Source organism: Temnothorax americanus, unplaced genomic scaffold, assembly GCF_048541705.1.
Source record: "Temnothorax americanus isolate GAGA-0224 unplaced genomic scaffold, ASM4854170v1 Scaffold9, whole genome shotgun sequence".
In the NCBI taxonomy this organism is placed as follows: Eukaryota; Metazoa; Arthropoda; class Insecta; order Hymenoptera; family Formicidae; genus Temnothorax; species Temnothorax americanus.
In genome coordinates this window covers 962,178-979,624 of record NW_027509812.1, presented here as the reverse complement: position 1 = coordinate 979,624, position 17,447 = coordinate 962,178, and the positions used below count along the sequence as shown (strand labels likewise).

Below are 17,447 nucleotides of genomic sequence, written 5' to 3'. Positions count from 1 at the left end.
GCAAACGCCGACGGGCGGCGTTTGGACGACAAGGTCGGAGCTCCGAAATACCACACGCGACACCAAATAAATCTCGAGAAATACGTTTATTCTAACATTGTTATGTGTCCTTTAATGCGAATTAGGCTCTCTCGAATAAGATTAAACGATAAAAAGTTATAGAAAGCTGTTGCATAATGCTATAGCCAACGAGAGAGAGGTAGCGGGCGAATGTGCCGACGGGCGGCGTTGGACGACAAATTCGGAGCTTCGAAATACGATACGCGACACAAAATAAATCTCGAGAAATACGTTTATTTTAATATTATTATGTATTCTTTAATGCAAGGTATGGTCTCTCGAATGTGATTAGACGATAAATAATTATAAAACGCTGTTGCATAATGCTATAGCCAACGAGAAAAAGGTAGCTGCGAATGCCGACGGACGGCGTTATTGGACGATAAAGTCGGAGCTCTCTGAAATACGATAACTAAATGAATCGCGAGAAATACGTTTATTTTAATATTGTTATGTATTCTTTAATGCGAGGCATGCTCTCTCGAATGTGATTAGACGATGAATAATTATAAAATGCTGTTGCATAATGCTAGCCGACGAGCTAGAGGTATATAGCGGCGAATGCCATCGATGAGAGTCGTATAGCTCCGAAATGCGACGAACGACGCCGAATGAATCTCGAGAAATATGTTTATTCTAACATTATTCTTATGTGTTCTATATAACGCGAATTATGCTCTCTTGAATAAAATTGAACGATAAAGAGTTCATTGCATTTCGGAGCTTTTCTTATACCTCTCCGACGGCATTCGCTGCTACCTCTTTCTCGTCGGCTAGTATATATAACGATTAGATATTTGATGAATAGATTTACATATAATTCCCCACCATTTAATATGGAATGCGGCTACTACATCCGTAACATCGAGTAATCGAAGCCAAACGAAGCCGGCGACCGAAGAAAAAGGCGCCAAGGATTTCTTGGATCGGCTTGTTTTTTTTTTTTGAAGCCGTACGAATCTCGTTTCGGCGAGTTCATTTTACTTTTCAAATCAGTTCCCGAGAAGATAAACAGTACATTACAATGTTATCTCATTGTCACTTTGCTATGCTGCTTATTTTTAACGTAAAAAGTATCTCATATTTTCAGTACACGCATAAATTTTATTTGTAAAAATATCTACATATAATTAATAAGCATAGGTATAATTAAATAAAATAAACATTTTATTGTTAGATTGTAATTAAATAATAAAAAGAATTTGATTATACGTTCGTTGAGACACACGAAAAATTATAAAGATTCTTAAAATACATGGCATATTCTATTATGAGAGGTTAGACGAAAATCAGGTTGCCTGTCGACGAAAACTTCGTTTGAGCCAGCTCAAGTATTAGCATAGCATGTTAGGCAAGGAGGTTGACGGAGGTATTCTAAGCGAGGGTGTTGCCTCCCCACGTTGCCTTCGTTTAGTCATGCTGCTATTGGTCAGAGCGCGGGAGCTGCTGCCCCTTCTATGCATACCTGTCAGCGCTCTGATTGGCCGTAGGCTGGGAATCCGCGCCGCGCTCCGTTCCGCGCCGTTCCGATGGCGATGGGTAATAAGTGGGGATAGGCGTGCCGCTGTTAGAATACCTCTGCAACTTCTTCGCTCAACATGCTTCCCGCGTAACAGGAGCGATTTCTGCGGAATTACGGACGACTCCAAACTCGAGATTCTCGCTTTCCTCATACCCTAAAATTATTTTTATAATTAATTAAAATAATTTCTATGATCTTTCAAGCGTCTCAACGAATGAATAATATATTTCTTGTTATTATTTAATAATAATTTAATATTAATACAAATTGTTTATCAAATTAGTAATATATTTATTAATTATGTTTGCTTATCGAGAGAGAGACACAGTAATGTCTTGTGCCAAATCTATATATGTATATAGAGATAGAGATATGAATGAATAAAATTCACGCTCACGCAAGATGCAGCGACGAATATCGCAAAATTAACAATAAGACAATAACAAATTAATACTCACGGTAATGAATGTTTTTTTCGAACAATGAAATCCTTAAGATTTTTAGTAAACGGTTCGTTTTATTAATTAATAAACATAAATAAAATATTTCAAGTACTATTTTATAAATAAGCAAAAGAGAACTTTCGCATATCGCTAAATTTATTTGATCGGTATAGGCACACACAATTGCTTTCTCGTTGATTTGTAACATAAGGTAAACGGCCCAGTTATACAGGCACTGTCCTAGTTTCCGGCACCGACGGTACATTTATATTTGTAATAAATAAAGTTTTCGTCAAATATTAAAAAAATTACAAGCAAATTAAAGAGCGTTTTTTACTGTTGATTATTGCATAAACACTTTTTTTTTTATGTTTCGTACTCAAATTACCGACAGTGAATGGGGCGACTCGCGCGTTTCAGTGGCTCCCGAAGGGCAAAGTGTGCAAAATGTATTATTTTATATGTAGTTTTTGTATAGAGGTTGACAAAATATATTTTGTAAAATGCAATGTCTTATATTATATGTATAGTTTTTGCATGTTGACAAAATATAATACCTATACAAGAAGAGAGAGAGCTAATTAGTAATTAAACATTGATTATTACAGCTACAGCTAACATTATACGCAGGACAATTTAAGTAACTGTGACGTCTCGAAGTGCCGAAAATTGGGCCCGTTGGTGCCATAAAGTGCGGCAGAGCACTTCGAATAGTGTCAAAAAAACGCCGGCAGTAACGAGCATTATAAAAATAATTATTTATTTATTAGAACTGAATGATTCAACTAAAAATATAGGTGAATCTTACTCAGAAAGCTTCAATGCACGTGTTAAAATAGTTTGTTTGGGGTTTAACAATATATCGCGTTCGTAAATAATAGAAAATCAGGGTCGCTGCTATAAAAGTGCCTATAACTGGGCCGTTTACTACAGTTGTATATGAAACAATCTATACATTTAAAATCAATCGCACATTTGTCTTCTTTTTGTTTAATTATTTATTAAATTACTTAAATAATTTATTTAATAAACTAATAATAAACAAAATATACAATGCGGATATTATTTTACCGATAAAAGAATACGCGTATAAAAGTCTCGTATATTTTATTCTTAGATGACACAATTCTATCTCATTTCACGTAAAATAATATTTAATAATATTTTAATTATGGATAGATATCTATATCAGATTGTGGAAATGTAACAAAAAAACACAAAGTTATTTTTTAAGTTCTTTATTTCTTCTACTTTCTTAGTAAATCAATGCTTTCAGCTACTACAAACTGTGTACGAGTTTTAATTTATTTTTACGGCGCACTATAGTAATTTAATTATAATTTGTTTGATCTCCTCGCTTATCTTCTTATCGTGATTACAAAAGTTCGAAGTGAATACCCTCTTCGTGAAATGCGTTCGACGATTTAATACGATTTTTATAAGCTCCGTTAGTCGTTATACATATACCCTTTTACTCTTCTTATACGATCTGGCGGGATGGCCTAGTGATACACACACACAATTTCATTATATTGATTTCAGAAAATAAGAAGGCTTTTATATATTTTTCAATCTCTCGATAACAGAGTTAAAGTCTCACCAGTCATCTGAAAGAGTGTGTTTTAGAATACAATGCCTGTTCTACGTATTATACCATGGGGAACTGTGTCTATATAAGATAGACCAAAAAGTGTATACAAATAGCAATTTAATTTATTTCGAACGTTTTAAAATATCCGTATTTATATATGGATCCATTCTCTTCTTTCTAATACGGAGCATTTCTTGAGCATTTCTTTCTTTCATCCTGTTATAATTTAAAGTTTCAATGTGCCCACGCAACTTTCGCAAATAAAAAAAAAAAAAACTTACAAGACACGAAAAATTTTGCCATCAGTATACACCTTTTTAAAACTTTGTATGTAAAGAGGGAAAAATTAGTTTTTGTTGGACGATTCTTCTTTTTCTTATGTTAAAATTTCTCTGCACATTATCTTACTTTTTCTTTTTCGTAAAACTGACATGCAGCACAAGAGCACTCTGACAGGTGTTGATACTTCCTTTGTGTTATTAAAACACAAAGAAAATTTCATTGTAGAACAGATTGTCAAAAGAATAGATTTTGTGTTCGCTTTTCGATCATGTGAGTCTATTACTCAATAAATCTCGCTTTTCTAATTATAAATACGCATTACTACATGCCAAATAAGAATGATTTTTAATGACTTATCAGATATAAAAAGTTGTATTGGCGATTGAACGTGGAACGATTTAAATCAGTTGTATGTTTTTGAGAGAAAAGCAGCTTTTTCATATCCAATAATCTAATAAAAAGCAGCCAGTCTTAATTTCTGACATATACATATATACTCTAACAAAAATAATAAAGTGGTGTGAAACATAAACGGGAAATAATGAAATTAAAAATATACCGAGTTTTCTATATTATGGATATATAACTTCGGAAATGTATATTCTTAAATCGGATTAAATGCTTATTCCAATATATTATAAAATGTACTCACGGAGTAACTAAATCGCTATTATATCTCAATAATAATTTATAAAATCTGTTTGAAGACATTTTGAGCGCATTTCGTCGTGATACATAGTATGTACAATTGAAATTCGCTTTTACGATGTCTACATTCTTGAATCACAAAATAAAAGATTTAATATGCTAAGATTGCTAAGGCTACATCAAAACTATGTACATCGATTATGAATAGAGCATTGGTAATACTCTTTGAAACTTATTTCTAGTTATATATATGTATATATACATATATATATGTATATGATATATGTATGTATATATATATGCATACTGATTAATTTTATATATGTATTTATATATAATTAATCAATATGTATCATTAGTAAAATCTTAGATATGATTTTTCTCGCTTAAAAACTAGCACATGTATATATTTCAGATATATTTTATAAATATATTTGACGTACTCTTATTTTAAATAAAAGTACGAATAACACTCATAGGACAATAATTAAATTACGGTAACAAAAAAATATTGTAGTTTTTTTAGCGTCAAGTAATCGGAACAGAATTGTGATAAGAGCGGACAGAATAGTAACATTGATTCAAGGGTAGAACGAATAAGCCATGCTTATTTATTATCTAATCTGCTCTTATTACATTATTACTCTTTATAGTTATCGATATAAAATACAATATTTCTCTTCTCCATTTTCATGGATTAACAAATATGTGGTCCATAATTCTTTCGAATTGAGAAATAATTCCAAGAATGAAATAAATCAGCGGACATGTGCTTAATTTTTAAGCTATGCATAATATACAATTTCTTTGCAGTAAAAATATATAATGACTACAATATAGTACTTGATTCCTGACTAGCATGTGTTTATACGAGTGACTTTCTACTTCGAACTTAAGACGAAAAAAATCTTTAATTGATATATTTGATCGATCTCTGATTCAAAATAATATAAATTTGACTGCATCTCATATATTAATAATGCACGAATGCACCGATATAAAAAAATCTACAGAAAATTAACAAGAAAGAAGAAAACAGAAAAATCACTCCTGTAATAGATAAATTTGCATACGCAAAAAAATTTTGCACTCAACACACTCTTGCTCAAATACATGCAATTCCTCATTCTCGTTATACGTATTTATGTGTACGCGTGCAAACGCATACATACAGATCATGGTGTATGACACGGCTCTCTATCTTATGAATACATTTTTTTTTTGAAGATATTACAATTTATGAACTTCCTGGGACCGTAAAATCCAGATACAGAGGAATATAAATTCAATTGTTTTGTGTATCATACTTGCGTAAAGTATCTAATCAATGTACGCAACTTCCTCATAATTCAATGTGTCTTACAAGTATCACTTTCTACAAATTGTTTTTGTATACGGTACTTCATTAAGGCTTCTACTGTCTATTTGATGCAGTTAACTATAATTTCTATATACTTTAAATAAAGAAAAGACCAAAAAAGAGAATATTTTCGTTTGCGTGTTAATGGTAGATAATGGCGTCAACTTTTTGGGGGAAAATGCTCAATAAACAGAAGAATCGGTAGTTTTACAAATAATCAATTTCGCATAGGCCTGTACATATAAATTATACATTCTAGCGCTGTAGTTATTTCCTACCACTCATTACACCAACTATTTCTCAGTCTTGTAATAACACTACTCTTTAATACTTTTATAATTTATATAAAATCAGTTGCACGTATCTTTCCACATTGTGAAAAAACACTATGTCTTCAATCTAAATTAATGCATATTGCAATAAACTTTACGGATTTTATGCTATTATAACAGTGTATTGTATATAGAACACAAGCGGAGAAAGTTTCAAGAGTAAAAAATATTTTCTCATGTACAAAAAAATGTTGTGTTAAGATTTGGCCTAATGGAAAAACAATTCCATATGTTAGTTAAGGAATGATATAACAAGATGTGATAAGACTGCAACGACAAGCCAACTTTGCTTCATATCGAAAAAGGTTCTTGAAAATATCTAATATCTAAGAAAATAAAAGTTAAACTTCTTATTTTCTTAGACATTAAAAAGCATTGTTTTGTGCTATGATATAAAGTTATTAATGCTGTTGCAATCAATAACACATCTAACAATATGTATTGTCCCGCAAGTTCAATGCTTACAAATCTGCATTGGATAATGATGGCAACATCTATGATTCTGATCATAAACATTAATTTGATTTACTTGCCAGGTAGTATTATAATGTATAATGGATATGAAACAGAATTCTGTGTGCATTAATTATATCGGCCTTATAAATGTATAACTCTAAAGTTTTATTATTGCGTTTAATATCACTATTATGCTAACTTCCTCAGCATGATATATTTACTGTTTGTGTAATATTATATGAATTATATTCCTTCTCATAAATTTGTAATCTCCTCTCATGAAAACGGAATAATAAATGCTCAGAGAAATATGAATAGAAAAAGCACAAAATAAGTGTGCCCAAAAAATACACAAAATATGTACGCATATTTGTACTTATAAATAAAGATATTAGAAATAGAATATAGCTCTAAAGTTAAAATAATCGTTGTAAATATATTACTTAATTTCATAGTTTATCTATTTGTTCTTAATATATTAAATAGAATATGCACCGTTAAAATAGAAATAAATATTTTTGGTAAACGCTTCGTAGAAATGTGTGTACAGTATACACTAATCACAATTAAATATTTAAGTACATGATCCATTAAGTACAATGCAACAATAAATGAAATCAAAAGAAACGGGAAAAAATCGTTTTACATTTGCATTAAGTTATTTCACTCTTTATATCAAAAAGATTTGATAAAAACAATTAAGATGTAAGAAATAGATTTTAAAAAATATGTTGCAATAAAATTCAGACATATTGGCGACTATCGAAATCCTGAAATAGCTCGACCTTTACGCATTTCGTAAATCTTATTCAGAAATACTTGTCTATATTATTCTATATATAGTGCCGTCTTTGATTGCCCAGATACTCTGGTATTTACACACCATGTGTGTCCCATTAGAAAGAAGACCATTAAAGGCTGTAACACTTTATCTTAATCTTTAAAAAGTAACTTTTAAGTATGAAAACCCTGTGAATGCTATGCAACTGACTACGTTCAGTGCATTTTTTTGGTTGTACAGAATGTGGATAGATATTTTTTTCAATCAGTACAAACAAACGGTCTCTAATGGTATTTTCCAAATATGAATTCTTAAAACTTCATAGAGTCTATAGAATAATCGACTATAATTGTGATGTTTTCAAAGCTTTGTAAATTTGTCACATTAAAGTCACTCCTATTTCATACGCTTCTAATTCGAGTTCGTGACATCTAGAAACAAATATAAACTAGCATTCAACGTTTTCAAATTATAGAATCAAAAAGGGATATCTAATGTTACAATTTTGTTATACCTTTTATCGTTCCATAAAATTTTAAGAATTCTGATTTGAAAGTCTAAGAGTTATTAATCTCATTAAATTTTTTCAAAGATGACTGTACAATAGTCTATATAGAAGTATACTCATACAAAATAAGAAAGTATTTAAAAAACGATATACCCATATAAAGTACAAGATGCACATCTTTTACCCTAGGGCAGGATTCTTACTATACAAACTATTAATTTCTTATTGAGCATATTTTAGAAATTGTTTGAGTCGTTGTAGGAAGTGTTTGATTACTGACATTATTTCGACTATACGCTAGTACCTAGATTTTTGTAGATGTTTCTTTTTTTACATTTTTTAGATTATGATTGTGCTCTTTAGAGGAAGACTTTACGAAAACATCATTGAAACGAACGTCCGAATTTGGTTGAAGAGCGTTTTCGTGTTCTTAAGAATTATAAATTTTTGATTACTTGGCATATATTATACTACGTATATATTGGTGTGTGTCGAATGATACCTCGAAAGTGTGCTTGTAACCCCAGATATCCGCGTATAGTGTAAATAGTCACAATGCCCCAATTATAATTTCTACCGTGAATACTTTTACTCATTTTGTTTGGAATTCCTAGGAACTTCAAGTTTTTACCTCTTTTCCCAAATAATATTATTACGTTCAAGCTTCCTGCAAAAAGAAAAATGTGTCATAATTACATATCAAAAAATTGTAGAGATTAGGCGATTACATTTCTCATCACAAATTGTTTCTTTCAAAATACTTGAACTACAATTTAATGTTATATAAATCAATCTAGATGCAGTCCATTTTCTTATAGACTGCAGCACTTACTTCGGGGAATAGAAAGTGTTCACGAGTGGGTTGTGGTTGCTCAAAGGGTGAACTGCTCATGTAACCAGGCGATGGTGATTCGCTCTTTTCTAACACTGGAGTGATATTTGCATAATTAGCAGATGCTGTTGTGAGAATCCGTCCCTGTTCTACCAAGATACTTCGATCAATCTTATAGTATTCCTTCCCGCTACGAGGTCGAAGAGTTGTTGCCACCGTTCTACCTCCCAATCTATAAACATACATGATTTTCTTATATTAGTTGTACAAAGAACCAATTTATTAGAAATAATTAATTGCATCGTTATGAATTATCCAAACTATTACGGTCCACATAAAACCAATATCTCTAAAATCAGCCATCTGTAAAACTAAAATATCTAAACGAATTACATGAAACAAAATAGTGAATTAGTAAAACCATTCATTTGATATTTTATAAATTTCAATCAATACTTATTTATAAATATTACAAAATAAAAAATAGTAATAAATTTCACGGCTAAAAATAAATCAATAACAAAGTTATATATAGAAAAAAATTTATAACTAAAAGAAAGTTATAAAATTCTTAATATCGTATAAATTTGTAAGAAACAATAATTCTATAGAGCTTTATATATTTTGATGGAGTCGTATATAAATTAAGAAGTTAGAAGAAAGATAATAGAACTTCCGCAAAAGTTGCAGCTACCTAAGACCCTACCTGAGACTGTCAGGCGTATCGGACGAAGAGTGTGAGGACAACGACAAAGTTTCGATGTAATCTGACATATCGGAAGTACCGCTGCTGGTACTTCGTGAATCGATATAAGGTGCATTGGAGACTTCACCGGGACTGTTGAAGCCCTTCGTGGTCTTCGGTAAACACGTGGGTATGTCGGCCTCCGCGGATGAAGATTTCGTTGGTATCTTGATCTTCTGGAACTGGAAGGAAATTTCACGGAGAGGATCGCTGGACTTGGACTTCCTCGGCAGGCTGCTGTGATAACACGTGGGCGGTGGGCTTTTACGGCAGACCGATAGCATATTCTGTTTTACCGTCGAGGCGACGGGTGCCGCTAACGATAACTCGAACTCCACGAATTCCGCCGTACGGTGACTCAAGGAGCCGGTGGAAACACCGGAATCGTTGCTGCTCGAGGAATCTCTATTGTGCCCGGTCTTGGATGGTACGGACGACGAGCGCCGGATCTTAATGAACGACGGCTGAGACGCGGCCGTCAACGTCTGCCCGCTCTCGTGATTACCGCTGATCTTACTTTCGGAGTTGACGCACTGCGTCTCGCTGGTTATCAAAGAGTTCTTATCCGCTTCGCTCGAGCACTTGTGGATGGTAAGCGTGGACGGAAAGGTGTTGCTCTCGTCGTCCAGGTAATGCGCGGATTCCGCGGAGTAAGATCGTTTCCTGAGAAGTATGCCTATGCTACCACCGGTCTCCGCAACATTACCCACGTCCAGATAACGACGTCTGAGATACGGGCTGGACAGCATCGCCGATCCTGGCACACGATACTCCGAGTCGGAACGCTTCTTATTTACCTCGAGCAACGTGGATCCCGATAACGTCGGATTACTGGAACTCTTGATGCCGCTGCAAAGCCTAGACAAGATTTCCTTTGAACAAGCGTTGTGAGCCGGTTGCATCGGTAAATAAGCAGGGAACGGTTTCTTCGGAGTTTGCTTGTCCGGATCCATGACCAAATAATCGTTTTCCTTTTCCTTCGCGTGACCGCATTTCTCGCAAACTTTCGAAGTATTGTCGCTCGGCGCTTCGGGCGCTGATTCTTTCAATTGATCCGCGAATTTCTCAATCTCTTCCTGCGAGATACTGCTCTTGGTTAAAACATCCTTGCTGTTCTCGTAATGCTCCAGTGATTGCGTAAAGTCGATGTTCACATAATTCGCTTGCTTCGCTTCCGGTTGCGTATCTATTACCGGTTCGACGTTCTCGTAATTGTTCGATTTATTTCCCGCGGCGCAGCCGCAGCTCTCCGTAGACTTCTCGTCGGCGGATTCATTTTTATTTACCCTTCTGGCCGTTGCGTAAATGGAAACTTCTCCACTAGCGTTTACTACCGGCATCTTGCCTTCACCTGAGAGCTTCACGGGACGAACGGTGACGCCGGTAGGTTCGATTCCCGCGCCGCGTCGACAGTAGGGTAAGACAAAGCCGGCCCAACTCATAACATTGTGACATGGGCATCCCGAAGATCTAGGTGACTGTACTGTGAGTTTCGCAGGACATCCACATCCTTGCAGGACCACAGCCTGCGGCACCTGAGGTGTGTCGTAATTAGGATAAGTTTTCGGCAGTGTGAGACATTCCTTTATTTTCCTTGGTGTATCGTAATACTGTTCCGGTTGCGGACCTTGTTCCAACAACATGTGATGTCCCAGAATCGTTTTGGGAATGTCATAGTTCTCGTAAGGTCCCGCAGCGCCGCGAGCTGCGGGTTGTTGCTGAGCCTGCTGCGTTTGTTGAGATTGTTGGGGTTTCCGAGCGTGCACGCAGATTTGCTGGTCAGCAGGCAGTGGCATTGGCGGTTTTTTAGGCTTCTTGGCAGTGACGGACTGACTGGTTGTTGGCAGTGAGGGCGGTTGGGACGGTTTTGGCGGTCTCGGCGGTAATGTGCTCGGGCTCGGTGACATTTGACGAGCCGTCGTCTGTGCCATCTGAGACTGGGCGGTTTTCGACTGCGCACACTGACATTCGATTTGCTGCGAGCTGGAGTAATCGCTCTCGTGGCTGCTGCTGCTGTAGGAGGACAAAGAAAGTCGGTCGAAGGTACGAGGCTGCAAGTGACATCCTAGATTGTTCAACGTGCTTGCAGCGGGGCTGCTTATGCCGCTCATAGTGGTCGTGGTGATCAAGGTCGACGATTTCGAGACAGTACCGAGTTTACTGATACAACTCGCGCACCTCTCAAGACCTGCTGCGCCCTGACGAGTGAGCGAACAGCTACGCCATTCGCTACCGGGCTGCTGATCAGGTAGCTCCGAAATGGACACCGTGTCTCTGCAACTGTAATCGCCATCGATCTCCGTCTGTTGCCTGCTTTCCGTGGATGACCAATACGGCGAGCTCTCATTCTTGCAGCTGTCGCAGTGTTCCTCGTACGTCGACGTTAAATACACGGTCGAAGAAAAGAAATCGCTGGCTCTGGTCTCGGCGCGGGAACACTGACGTCGCCCTGGACTGTCCAGCAACGACAATTGTTCCCTACCAAGCGGCGATCGTTTCTTTGTAGTGAGCTTTCCCTCAGCCGCCAACTGCAACGTTTTAACTATGTCGTCCCCCTGATCGGTTATTAGCACGTGCAGCCCCTCCCCCCGACCGCATCTCGAACCGCCCTCGAAGCAGAATCTGCCCTCGACTACGCCATATCGTCGCAGATGCGCGATTTCCCAGATACCGACGAGCCGAGGAGGCACGCCGATGGTGATACAGAAGCGACGGTCCTGAATGTGCAAGTGCGCCGGTCCATTACTGAACTTGGCTTTTGATGGTACCGAGGAGATGAGTATCAAGAATTGTTGATCTGTTGAGAAAAATTGGCGAATTAAATAATATAAATTTTTATCTCAGAATTTCGCAGAGTATCCTGCGTCTTTATAATACACATAATGCCTCCCGTTCTCTCTCTCTCTCTCTCTCTCTCTCTCTCTCTCTTTCGCAATAACGCAGTTCGCATACAACTTACCTTCGCCTAAATTGTTCGAGATCTTAACTTGCCATTGTATCAATCGCTCTCGCGTATCAAATGCGAGAACGACTGTCACGTCTTGGCAAATTATAGCAATCGTATTGGATTCTTTGTCGAGTGTAAAACCACTTTCCACACCCAGAAAGTGTTGCAAGCTCAGGGACGCTTTTGTTTGGCCTTGCTTGTAACGATCCTTACTGTCCCCATAAAGTTGCAAATGTAAGCAATCTGTTAACGGAAAAAAAAGAATATTTATTTGTTCCGCACATATATTTTAACGTTGCACGATGTTTTTAATTTCTCTTTTGTGTGCTCATTTTTTTTCTCTACTAAATTAAGAAGGAGATTTGTTTTCTCATGCCGTACATGTGTATGCGAAATAACAGATGTTTGATATTTAGTAAAATGTGTAAATACATTCAACGCGTTTTACAATATATATTTTCCGCTACTAAATAAGTGGTAATAAACGCATTCCCATTTAGAGAAACATTTGTCTCCAATGTCTCGAAATAAATTCCGTCATATGTTTACGTTTTCCTCGTTAAGTTTCACCCAAGAAAAATTGATGAAGCGTTCAGATTCTTAGTTCGAAAATATCCTCGAGTTACAGGGATCATATATTAATGGTTATTGCCAGGAGCAAAGCTGTTCTCGGAAATTTTTTTTGTTGCTTCAGGCAGCAACAGATGTGCCAGCTGTCACCCTAGAAAGGTCCGAGAAAGGGGAGTCCTTTGTAACCGATAACAAGCAGAAAGGGTCCTTTAAAGGGAGAGAGAGGTGTGGAACTAATTAATTTTTCGATGACAAATTCCACCAATTTCTAACACATGAAACGCAGAGATCCGTCACTCAATTGCTACAATTAATTTTAAACAAATGAATATTGAACAATTACGTAAACAATATTTCAACTATATTAAATAGAGACCGCTAACTAACCGGTTTATAATTATATGTAATCAAAATTTATAATAAAATGCGATACGTTTTGTTATATATCCGCAATGTTGCATCACTATATTATGCAAAACGGAGTCAATTAACACACTGCCATTACATCAAAGTTTTAAGTCACTTTTGTTGATCTAAACAAAAGTGGATGACAATATACTCTATTTATTAATAATTAATTTTCATAAACATGGCTTGCAACAAGTCAAAGCGACATTTGACGGTAAACTCTCGAAATTTCCTCAACCGTGAAATCAAAAGAAAGAACATCCCGTAAAAATAGGTAATATAATGCATTCCGCACAGTTTGCCAAGCAGACACAACATAGCGGAGATAAGGGGGAGTCTATTATGCAAATTGCGAGATACCGCTCGTATCAACATGATAGTGAAAGCAAAAAGTGGAAACGCTTCAAGAGTGTGCAATGTTTTCCTGTTTATTATCTTACATTGCTCCCTTCCTTTTACCTTCTTTCGCTCGCTACGGTGTAATGCAACCGTGACACAACGCAAATCTCTCCGTATATGCCATTAACACAATCTTATCAAAGTCTCATTAATTGAGGATAATTATTAACCCGTTTGAGGTAAACGAACGAGACAAAACAGTAAGACTATTGTTAGCAACTGCGTTTAAAAACAAGCGTGAGACTTTACCTGCCACCGGCGATAATTTCCGCATAACGCACCATCTTGACTTCCACTGTAAAATAAATTATATTGTTCAGATGTATAATATGAGACAAAATAATTCGATATATAATTATATATAATATTTTTCAGTAATCAATTCTCTATCGCAGGTGTTAAATGAACATATAAGCGTTAGAACGTACATATATATGTATAAAGCTACGATAAACAATATATGTATAACTATAGTCGTTCAGAATTTTACGTTTAAAAAATTAAATGTATTTGTTTTATTAATTTTGTTTTATTAATAATATATTTAATCCATTTCTGCATTTATTTAATGCAACAAATAATTTGATAACCAAATTTCAAATAGAATAATTACAAAAAGATAAGTTTATTCTTAAATAACAAATAATCATTATAATTTCAAAAATAAGTAATTTCTTATTTTGATTTATACTTTCAAATCTAATATTTGTAGCTGCAACTATATTTTAATACGCTTCTTTTACATATACGATCCAAAATTTCATCACATCTCAGAAAGAATTATTTTTTTTTTATTTGAAACATATTAGTTTGCACCCTATAATTGTTATCGAGCACGATTGTGATAAAAATTATACGAAACTACGGTAGACTTTCTCACGTAGGTATTCGTTTGAGTTTTACGATCAAAGTAAACGAGGCTTCTATCTTCTCAAGTACCTAGCTCTACCACCCTCTTATTAGCAAACGAGGACCTAGCTTTTTATAGACTTGGATTAGCTACTTCCTGCAGCCTTATCCTTAAATAATTTAATTTCTTTTCTCAAAAGCCACTTTAGATATATTTCACGCCAAATATCTTGAAGATAATCGCAGAGTATCGATACGTAAATAATAAAAATAATTGACATTAATTTAAGAAGTAAAAATAAAATTAAAACAAAAATAATTAAGATTTATATTTATGCGAGCAACGCCATATTATTGACACTATATTTTTAGAAACTATTATTATTAAACATAATACTATTAGAATAAATTTTTAGAAACTAATTTTGGAAACATAAATTTCACACGAAATATTGAAAAAGATAGAAATATAATTCTTAACATACTTTATCAAATACATGTTGTAAGGAGTAAAATATTTCTATATAAAGGTCTCCGATAACAGGCACGATAGAGCATATTTACACTGATAGTGGAATAACATGTGTCAGAAATTAATCACACGTCATTCTTACAAAGCATCTTGAAAATTTTCATCACAAGCGTGCTTGTAATATCATAGAGTGCAAACTAATATATGGTCCGGATTAAAAAGAATTTTCCGTAATAAAATTTGACATTGTAAATATACTTAAAAGAATTGTATTAAATAATGAAACAAACGCATTTTTATATATATAACGATTCACAATGCTAGTAAAATTATACGAAAAAAAATATCGCGATAAATTATTATTTATTGCCTTCATTAAAATTTCTTTCATCTTCTCTCATCTATATAATATATAGTATATACAAAATATCAATAGAGATCTATCCAATAAAAGTATTAATAGATTTAGCGTCTAGCCAATAAATTTCTCTACACACTGAGAAAAAAATAATTGTTAATCCCAAAAAATATTTAGTCCGATACGAGCAACTTAAATATTTTAGGTTTGTTTAACTAAACATTAGTTAAATTAATTCTTGATTGCAACATTTTAAAGGTTGACACGAATGCATTACGCCATTTTTAGTGCAATAACTTAATAATTGTTGAAGCGACTAACGTTTGGTTAACTAACTAACATGTTCAGTTGCTCGTATCGGACTAAATATTTTTATTGGGATTTCTTTTCTCAGTGATATCTATTCAACAAAAACGAATAAACATGAACCACAAATCGTTCATCCCTTCATCCTTCACGGATAAATAATCCCATTGTAAGAATACATCGATTAAAAGCTAATTACTCCGAGTTTCGCGTTGCTCATCAAAGAATTTTACATCTTAATTTTCATAAGTTTCCATAAATGCGAGAACGTTAATCTCGAGCGTGTCCCCCGCTGTCGAGAATCGGATGGCGAACGCCTTCTTCTGCAGGGGTCAAGCCCGTATTAGGTACATAAAACGCTCGTGAACTTAACGAGCCGCCGCGCCGCCGGCGCGTCGCGCAAAGTATGTAGGTACACATACGCACGCTACACAAACCCGTAATCGTTACATAATTTTTATCATGCGCCAGGCGAGTCGTGTGCACACAGGTGACTCGTCGATAAGCATCGCGCGTCCGGCGCACGTTTCCCGAATTCGTGTGCAGGGATGAAAACCCTCCAACCCCCCCATCCTCCGCCGTGTCCCCTACGCCCCGCAATGCGCCTCGCTTCGCTCCGCGCGGGGGGACGTCGCGAATAATAGGCGAATTCGCGCGGGGGAGCGGAGGAGAGGAAGAGGGAACTGGGGGGGGGGAAACGCGTTCGCGCGATTGTCGCGCGATTCGGGGGGCGGAAAAATCGGAGCGCGGAGGAGCAAGGGGGAAGAGAGAAGGGGGAAAGGACCGGGCGAAAAACGCGATCGACACGCGGGCGATCGGCGGCGCGGGAGGGGGAAGGGGGAGAGGTGGAAGGGCACTCACCTTCTTGCCGTCGCGAAACTTGACGTTCCCCTCGATAATGCAACTGTTATCCACCATTGTGGAGGGCTCGCTCCGTTGCCGCGCCGTTGCCTCGTGACAGCTCTCTCATTACCGCGTTCGATCGCGGCGCGACACCACCACCATTTGGGCCCCCCCTGACCTGACCTGTCGTACCCGCGAGAGAGCGGTCTTCGGGGCCGACACCGCGCGCACGACACGACGCCCCGCGCTCTCCCTCGCTGCTCCGCGCGGCCCGAGTACGAACCGGACGCGGGCGAATCTCTCGGGGTTTTGCGGGCGGCCGGAATCACGCGGCGAAATCCATACTGCGCCCCGTACGGTCAGCCCCGTGCGACTTCCATCTTGACAATACCCGATTACTCGGCCTCGGCCCCGCTGCCGCTGCCTCGCGCCCGAGCCCCTAGCCCCTAGCCCCCAGCGCGACCCGCGAGCGCGCCACACTCGCGCGCGCATAGCCGGTGGCCGGCCCCGCGGTGCTGCGCCCTGCCGGGCGAGGGGGAAAACGCGCGGGAAAAGAGCGGTAATTTTTAAAATGTTTGATCGCGTTCTGGCAACACGGGAAAGGGTTAGGAGAGAAAACTATATAGGCTTCTTCTCGGAAAGTGAGACGTCTCCGCGTCCCCCTCGAAATTTTTCAACCCTCCAGTGGACGCAGTTTCAATCTGTTACGATATACATTTTAAGATATATATGGGA

General features: G+C 36.8%; 1 protein-coding gene across 1 annotated transcript; it reads right to left on the bottom strand.

Annotated features, from left to right (window-relative positions):
* Positions 1-3,247: 3,247 nt before the first annotated feature.
* Positions 3,248-17,142, bottom strand: LOC143908153 (uncharacterized). The gene is made up of 6 exons (XM_077425538.1): positions 16,731-17,142; positions 14,134-14,179; positions 12,520-12,750; positions 9,522-12,357; positions 8,816-9,047; positions 3,248-8,650 (listed from the first exon to the last, which is right to left on the bottom strand). The coding sequence occupies exons 1-6, from the start codon at positions 16,785-16,787 to the stop codon at positions 8,642-8,644; spliced, it is 3,411 nt and encodes a 1,136-aa protein (XP_077281664.1). The 5' UTR covers positions 16,788-17,142; the 3' UTR covers positions 3,248-8,641.
* Between the last annotated feature and the right edge of the window lie 305 nt (positions 17,143-17,447).

Bases quoted from the DNA above. Each gene is read 5' to 3' on its own strand.
- LOC143908153 (XM_077425538.1), bottom strand. From the start codon at position 16,787: ATGGTGGATAACAGTTGCATTATCGAGGGGAACGTCAAGTTTCGCGAC. The intron at 14,180-16,730 runs GTGAGTGCCCTT...TTTATTTTACAG, and splicing joins AGTTTCGCGACGGCAAGAAG to TGGAAGTCAAGATGGTGCGT. The intron at 12,358-12,519 runs GTAAGTTGTATG...TTTTCTCAACAG, and splicing joins CTCGAACAATTTAGGCGAAG to ATCAACAATTCTTGATACTC.